An 8,371-nucleotide genomic window follows, 5' to 3' on the forward strand; every position below is an offset into this window, starting at 1 on the left:
TTTCGACTGGTCAACAAACTCGATGGAACTTACGTTGGTGACAATTGTGAACTTATTTCACTGGATGTGGTCTCTCTATTCACTAACGTCCCATTGGATTTGGCAGTCGACGGCATAGCCGCGAGGTGGAATTTCATAGAAAATAACTGTACGATACCGCGCGTGGAATTTTTGGGGGCAGTCCGGCTTGTTCTTCACTCAACTTTTTTCACCTTTGATGGCATAATCTATCAACAAACCTTCGGAGCGCCCATGGGTTCTCCGCTGTCTCCCATAGTAGCCGATTTAACCATGCGCGATTTGGAGAGCAGGGTGATAGGAGACCTTCCTTTTGAACTCCCGATCTACGTACGCTATGTTGATGATATCGCGTTGACCGTCCCTTCCGGGACGAGCGATACTAAGACAGTTTAACGCGTGTCATAACAGATTACAGTTTACTTTGGAAAAGGGGGGCAATAGACTCGATTTTTTGGATGTTACATTCATTCTAAATCGGGGATACGTTGAATTCGATTGGTATCATAAACCAACATTTTCGGGAAGATATCTGAATTATTATTCCTGTCACCCTCTCTGCCACAAGAGAGGCACAATATTTGGTCTAATAGATAGGGCTTTCTGGTTATCACATCCAAGATATCACCAAAAGAACCTCGAATTGGTCATTGGGGTGTTACGTGATAATGGGTATCCATTACAACTGATTTTTGAAACATTTCACGAAAGGCTTAGGACTTTGTTTGCGAGAAATAAAAATAATAATTCAGGTGACGCTAACAGAACACCTGATACTAATTCGGCTCGCGTTGCATATTTTAATGTCCCATACATACCCAAATGGTCCGAGCGGTTTAGCCATGTGGTCCGTGATCTAGATGTAAAAATGTCCTACACAGGTTTGAATAAGTTACGCTCGTTTATCCGCGTGCATAAAGACACACTGCAGAAAGATTGGCATAATAACGTTGTATACAAAATGTCATGTCAAAATTGTAATGCCTCTTATGTCGGTCAGACCAGCAGGCAGTTGAGAACACGCATTAGGGAGCACAGAAATAAAAAAAAAAGAAACACCGCGCAAAAATCCGTGATCACGGATCATAGGCTGAATAACCACGAATTTGATTGGGATAATGTTGAGATCTTGGATGAGGAACCGTTTCTAAGGAAGAGACTTGTTTCAGAGATACTGTTTATCAGGCGCCAGATAAATGGCTTAAACCGACAAGAAGACACAGAGTGTCTAAATCAAGCATATGTATCTGTTGTGACAAATATGCCTCAAATTTCTTGAAAGACGATCTTCGTTTAGTTGTTATCGAATTCCTTTAGAGAGCCATAAATCATTTGTAACATTAATCTCCATACATCGTATGTTTGAGAGAGGGAGATAGAGAAAAGGGGGGGGGGAAGTGAGAGGAAGGGGGGACAGTGATAGAGGGAGAGTGACGGAGGGGGGAAGGGGAGGGAGAGGGGGGAAAGAGAGGGAGAGAGAGTGGAGAGGGAGAGGGAGAGAGAGAGAAGGAGAAATAAATTCCACACATTGTTTGACATTGACTTCGATAACAGGCTATGAGCCGTGGTAGGGCGCCTTATAAATAGCATCAGAACGAATATCTTTTTCACTCGTACGTCGGGCGCGTCCGCGTACGGTCGTGTGAACGTGCGATGGATGAGTGTGTGAGTAAGAGTGAGCCCCCTTTCGGAAATTCCTCACTATACTCTCCATTAGAGTCCACTTTTGAGGACCTCATGACATATTATGTCACTTTGTCTATCTAATGGGATATCGATAGGGGGGGCTCACGGCTTTTGCGCTACGTGCGGTAGTATGTAGATTCCCCATTATTATTTATTGTATTAAATTTACTGAAGAAGGTCCAAAGGAAGGACCGAAACGTTTAGATTCAATAAATTTGTTTTTCCAACAAGTTTGTTTTTAATATTTGCGTACCTACACCCTACGCGTGGCTCCATATAGCCTCCTTTTGAATTTGTAATATTCAAAATTTTCAAGCGCCGATGCACGGCTGCTATCACCTTGAGATGAATCTTGCGAAATGTGCTAAATGTATCACGAGCGCCAATGCACCGGCTGCTGTCATCCCCCAGGTGCACAATTAGTTTATTAGCAAAATGTGCAAAATCGCAATTTTCAAACAGCTGCATGGTCGCTATGACATCATCCTTAATGAAATATTAGACGCAAAATGTATCAATTTCAAGGCCGATGAGCCGCACGTGACAAAATCGCAACATACTCAAGTTTTTCAAGTGTCAGTGATCAAATAAAAATGCTGGTAAGGAGGCATACTCTGTCTCTTTGTCAGAGGTTCAAGAAGCGCATCTCGAGTAAAGAAATATGGCACAATTGGAAGCAAGTTTGTTGGAGCAAGCCACAAGGGTGAATTCGGTGGAAGAATATAGTGTGTGGGAGCAGCAATGACGAATACATCGAATCACTGGAAGAACAAAGTCGAATAAAACATCCACGATTACCGATCGGAGTTCGACAATCGCTTGTCTCCCAAATCGCGCGACTCGAAGGGTTGAAGAATTCGGTATGCAGACGTTTTGTACACGCAGGTGCCGGAAGCAGTTCGCGAGACATCGGACTCATATGGCGAGAGATTGATACGGCGTTCGAGAGTCGCATTTTGACCGGTGCGGTAATAAACAGCAATCACATAGAATCTCGTCAATTTCTAGAGGATGCCAAAGACATTGTGATCGAACACGTGCAAAAAGTGTTCCAAAAACACACTAGTGTAAAAGTGAACACTATATTTAATGGCGAGTTTGTGTCAGGCGATAAGCGCGCTAATAAAAGTGTCAACACTAAAAACTTTGAAATCTTTCGCACCTCCGATTTACATGATTGGTACAAACGCCGCGTTATCGAGCCCACACTAGCATCGCTAGAAGAATTTCAAGAACGCGATAGTGGTTGGGCATTGTCGCGAATAATCAATTTGATTATAAATATAAACAAGTATAATCCAATGCGCGCGGGATGTCACATTAAATTGCCGCGAGAAATAATGAACAAAAGAGCAGTAGTGAACGTGCAATCTAAAGACAATGCATGTTTCGCGTGGGCGGTGGTCGCTGCTCTGCATCCAGTTGCAAAATATAGTGAGAGAACGTCGTCATATCCGCACTACACAACAGTGTTGAATCTCCAGGACATTGAGTTTCCAGTGACTGTGAATCAAATTAAAAAGTTTGAACTATCAAACAACATTTCGATAAATGTGTACAGCATCGAAGAAAAGAACATTGTCTCGATACGTCTTTCGGAGCAAAAGAAAGACAGACACGTCAACTTGCTGTACGTGGAAGACAGCAACAACATTGGACATTTCGCCTGGATCAAGAATCTCTCCGGGCTTGTCAGCTCACAATTGTGCAAACATGATGTCGCGAATCCGCCGCGAGGAAATTAATCGGCGATAAACGAGAGTCGCGCGGCCCGTCTCGCGCGCCCGTCGCTCTCGCTCGCGCTCTCACGCGTTCGTCGTTCTCTCTCGCACTCCCGCGCGCCGGTCGCTTTCTCTCTCGCGCTCCCGGTTCAGCGCGCCTCAATCAGCTGTCCGCGCTCACGTCACCGCGCTCGTTCGAGCGCGCTCTCACCTGAACAAATAAGAAACGGAAAACAATAAACAGCTTTGTCCCCCGACTTTCGAGACGATCCGATATATTGTTACGAGACCAAAAATTGTCGGTCTCCTAACTTAAGAACCTTCTCGAAGGTCGAAGGGATATAGCCGTCGAAGTTGACTCCGAATTCTTTTCCGCGCACTCGTTTCGAGATCGTTCCCGCAAGCAGATCGCTGCCGAATCGCTTCTTATCGCACTGTTGTCGAACGCTCGTTTTATACTCGCGCCCGTTGCACTCGCCATTGCCGAGCTCGCTTATTGCATTACGCGCCCGGGTGATCCTTGTTTTGAACTGTTGTTTTGTTAACACAAGAAATACACGCTGAAAGTGATTTTAGTGATTTCAGTTTCTCTCCTTTTCTCTATCTCCTGCTCCCCCCGGACGCGCTCGCGTACCGCGCGACGCATAACGTTCTCGCACGCTCTCGAATTAAACAATCTGGTCCTTCGAGCCGGATTAATGTGATCCTTTATTCGGTTTCCTCGCTGCTGTTTTCGACTTCGTCGTTTGTGCAGAGCGTTATAGTGCCGAAGTAACGTGCGGTTCACCGTCGGGAGCGAAGATGGAGAAATTAGTGGCCGTTCAACTAGATCTTCAATCGCGCATTGCGCGCGCTACTGATGTCTTGGAAAAGTTGGGATCCACCAAGGTCACTACGGGACTTGTTCGATCCGCCGTGTCAGTGATGGATGTGAGATGGCGGAAATTCGAGACCAATCACGAAAAACTGATAACGGAGTTCGGGGACGCTCTAGCTGGGAGCGCCTATTTCAGCGACGATATCGCAGGCTCCGTTGAGGCTGACTATCTCCGGCAGCGTGCCGGTTTGCTGGACGCGGAGCAGGCTCTCCTTCTGGCAGCGGAGGGGCCCAAGAAAGAGCAGGCGCAGCCAACGCCGACCGCGCCGTTGAAGTCGCGGCGTACTCTCCCCCAGATTGAGTTGCCGCAGTTTTCGGGAAAATTTGAGGACTGGCCGGCTTTTCGAGACCTCTTTAGCTCTCTTGTGAGTATGGAATCCTCCCTGACAAGGGTAGAAAAAATCCATTATTTGAAGACTAGTGTCAAGGGGGACGCCGAGAAACTGATCGCAAATCTGCCAACTACGGAGGATAACTTTGAGCGCGCTTGGACAACACTCAGCGACCATTATGAGAACAAGCGCCTGTTGGTAAAATCCTACCTGGCTGTATTCTCCGCGCTCCCCAAGATGAAGTCCGAATCGGCGTCTGACCTTCGACGCATCTTCCATGGCGTGGTGTCCACCGTCGGCTCCCTGGAGGGGATTGGCCGCCCGATCTCAGACTGTTCGGACCTCTTCGTCCACCTGATCGTCGAGCTCCTCGACACTAAGACCCGCCGGGAGTGGGAGAATTCGTTGGGGAAGAGCTCCGAGCCCCCAACGTACGAAGAACTCAGTGAATTCCTCCAGAAACAGCTGATGATCCAGGAAGCGCTCCGAACAACCGCCAGTGAATCGTCCGGGAAGTCATCGGAAAAACCCGGGCGCTCGGCCCGCAGCAATCACGTGAAAGGCCGCGCCGCCGACTCAAGCCGCAGCTGCCCAATCTGTCGGAAGGAGCACTTCTTAGCGTTCTGCGAGCAATATAAAAAAAAGTCTGCTCTCGAACGACGCGAAGCAGTAACGACTTACCAGCGCTGCTGGAACTGCCTGGGCCGTCATATGGTCAGCGATTGTCCATCATCCAGGAACTGCAATAAGTGCTCCGGGCGTCATCATACGACCCTGCACGAGGCCTTCACAACCTCTCCGTCGCTCGCTGTGGACTACTCTCCGTCGCCGACAGTGCATGTGACTGAACGTCCGCCGGCAGAGTTCTCGTCGGTACTGCTCGCGACGGCCCGTGTTCGTGTGACGGATCGTGCCGGGAAGTGCCACGTGGTTCGCGCACTGGTGGATCCGGGGTCCGAAACCTGCTTGGTCGCCGAATCACTCGCCCAGAGACTACGCTTGCCGCGTACTCCGACGTCGGTCGCTATCTTTGGCATCGGTGGAATCCAGACGGGATTCTCCCGGGGTCGCGTCGCCGTCGCGTTGTCCTCGCGCGCGGGACAGTTTTCGTGCAACATCACCGCTCTAGTGTTGCCGCGCCTATCAATGTACAGCGGCTCAGCGGACGGGAGTGCTTGTTCGTGGTCCCACGTCCAAGGACTGGAGCTGGCTGATCCCGAATACTTCCGTCGGGACCCGGTGGAGCTCCTCCTCGGCGCAGACGCGTACGCCGACATCGTGCTCCCCGATCTCCGGCGGGGAGGACCCATGAAGCCGATCGCTCAGCAGACGCGTCTCGGCTGGATCATTTTGGGGTCAGCTGGAATCAGCAGTCACGCGGTGTCATCCGCAACCTCGTTCCAGTGCTCCGCTATGGACGAATTGTCGGTCATTGTGCGCCGCTTCTGGGAGTGGGAAGAGCTGCCTCGCGGCCCCTTGCCGCTTACCACCGAAGAAAGAGAGTGCGAGGAGCACTTCTCTCGGACGCATCAGCGCCTCTCCGACGGCCGGTATTCGGTACGCCTGCCTCTGCGACGAGAGCTGCCGGACCTGACTGCGACGCGCCGTGCCGCCTCCCGGATGCTTGGTGTTATGAAGCGTCGGTTCGAGCGCGACCCGGCGCTTCGGGATCTGTACAGGACATTCATGAGCGATTACTACGCTCTGGGTCACATGTCGCCCGTCGATGCCGCGTCTGCTGATCGCTGCTGCTACCTGCCGCATCACGGGGTGCTCCGAGGGTCCGGAATCTGCGCCAAGATCAGAGTCGTGTTCAACGGTTCTTCTCGCACCACCGAGGGACTCGCTCTGAACGACTTCTTGCACACCGGGCCTAATCTTCTGCCGGTTCTCGCCGATGTGCTCCTGTGCTGGCGCTGTCATCGCTACGTCTTCACCGCCGACGTGGAGAAGATGTTCCGCCAGATCCAACTTCATCCGGCAGATAGAGACGTGCAGCGTATTCTGTGGGCTGAGGACAGCGATATAGTGACGTTTCAGCTGAACACCGTCACGTACGGGCTAGCGTGCGCTCCGTACCTGGCGATCCGGGTACTGCGCCAGCTCGCTTCCGACGAGACTCACCGATATCCTTTAGGTTCCGCCGCCCTGCAGCGGGACGTTTATATGGACGACGTCCTCACCGGCGCCGCGGATTTGGACTCAGTCCGCCTCCTGCGGACACAGGTGTCCGCCCTCTGCATGGCGGGCGGGTTCCCCTTACGGAAGTGGGCCGCTAACCACGAGGCAATCCTAGAGAGCGTCCCGCCCGATCACCAGCTTCGACCTGCCGTGGACGCCACGTTACCGTCCGACTCCTGCTCCGTGCTGGGTCTGAAGTGGTCTCCCGGGTGCGACGATTTCTCTCTCGTCATCAGCCGCTCGGCGGGAGCTCCCTCTACGAAGCGAGTCGTGCTCTCTCAAACCGCTCGTTTGTTCGATCCTCTCGGTTGGTTGGCTCCCATCGTCGTACGCGCCAAACTGTTGATCCAATCCACCTGGTTGCAGCAACTGGACTGGGACGCCCCTTTGTCACCGGAGGACGCCGCAACCTGGACGAGGTTCGAGGAGGAGCTCCCTGCATTGGAGAAGATACGAATACCGCGCTGGTATCGTTGCGGCACGGCGCCTTGCGAGATCCATGGCTTCGCTGACGCCTCGGAGAGAGCCTACGCAGCAGCAGTGTATCTTCGGACAATCGATGGCGGGACGCCGCACCTCTCGCTGGTGCAAGCGAAAACGAAGGTCGCGCCGCTGAAGAGGGTGTCTCTACCAAGACTGGAGCTCTGCGCAGCGACCTTGCTCGCCAAACTAGTCAACCGAGTCCGAACTACGCTCGACCTGGCTGGGTCCCCCACCTTCTTGTGGACGGACTCGACTGTCGTGCTTGCCTGGATCAGAGGCCACCCTGCGAAGTGGACAACATTTGTGGCTAACCGTGTGGCAGAAATACAGCGGGTCAATGAAGAGTCTAGATGGAGACACGTACCTGGGCGCGAGAATCCGGCGGACTGCGCGTCCCGCGGTGTGTCCCCGAGCGAACTGCTGGAACATCCGTTATGGTGGACAGGGCCAAAGTTCCTGACCCAGGATCCGTCCACTTGGCCGACGCCTCCGGTTGACTGCGGCTTCCCGGACCTCCCAGAGCAGCGCCCCACCCGGTGTCTAGTCGCCGCCAATACTCGGGAGCCTGAGGAGCTTACCCGTTTTTCATCGCTGCGCCGACTGCTGCGCGTCACCGCCTGGATACGGCGCTGGCGAAAACGATCGCTGCTGCGCTCCTCTTCGCAGTTGAGCCTGGATCCGAGGGAGCTGAACGAGGCTTTGGAGACTTGGTTGTTGGTGGTCCAGTCAGTGGCCTTCACCGGAGAGCTGAGGGACGCCTCCGCCGGACGGTCGGTCTCGAAACGCAGCCCTCTCCGCAAACTCACTCTGCCGTGGGCAGAGAGCCCACAAAGCCTATCTCTGCGTGTTTGTTTGTTTTAGCTCCCGCGCCGTCCACTTGGAAGTTGTGAGTGACTACTCGACCGATGCCTTCCTCGCCGCCTTCCGCCGCTGGTAGACGACTGGGGGATCCTGCGAGTAGGAGGGAGGCTGAAACATTCGTTGTTAAATGGCGACCAGCGCCATCCGATCATCTTGCCGCCGGAGTCACATTTGTCTCAACTCACCATCGACGATGGCCACCGCCGCACGCT

At 52.5% G+C, this 8,371-nt stretch overlaps 1 protein-coding gene across 1 annotated transcript; it reads left to right on the top strand.

Moving 5' to 3' along the window:
- The first annotated feature begins 4,226 nt into the window (after positions 1-4,226).
- Positions 4,227-8,159, top strand: LOC145943359 (uncharacterized). Its single transcript, XM_083050881.1, has one exon. The coding sequence runs from the start codon at positions 4,227-4,229 to the stop codon at positions 8,157-8,159; it is 3,933 nt and encodes a 1,310-aa protein (XP_082907007.1).
- The last annotated feature ends 212 nt before the right edge of the window (positions 8,160-8,371 follow it).

Source organism: Prenolepis imparis, unplaced genomic scaffold (genome assembly GCF_030444845.1).
Source record: "Prenolepis imparis isolate NDT839.2.m4 unplaced genomic scaffold, iyPreImpa1.0 SCAF_12, whole genome shotgun sequence".
In the NCBI taxonomy this organism is placed as follows: domain Eukaryota; kingdom Metazoa; phylum Arthropoda; class Insecta; order Hymenoptera; family Formicidae; genus Prenolepis; species Prenolepis imparis.

What these genes read in the sequence shown, in the direction of transcription:
- LOC145943359 (XM_083050881.1), top strand. Translation starts at nt 4,227, where the DNA reads ATGGAGAAATTAGTGGCCGTTCAACTAGATCTTCAATCGCGCATTGCG.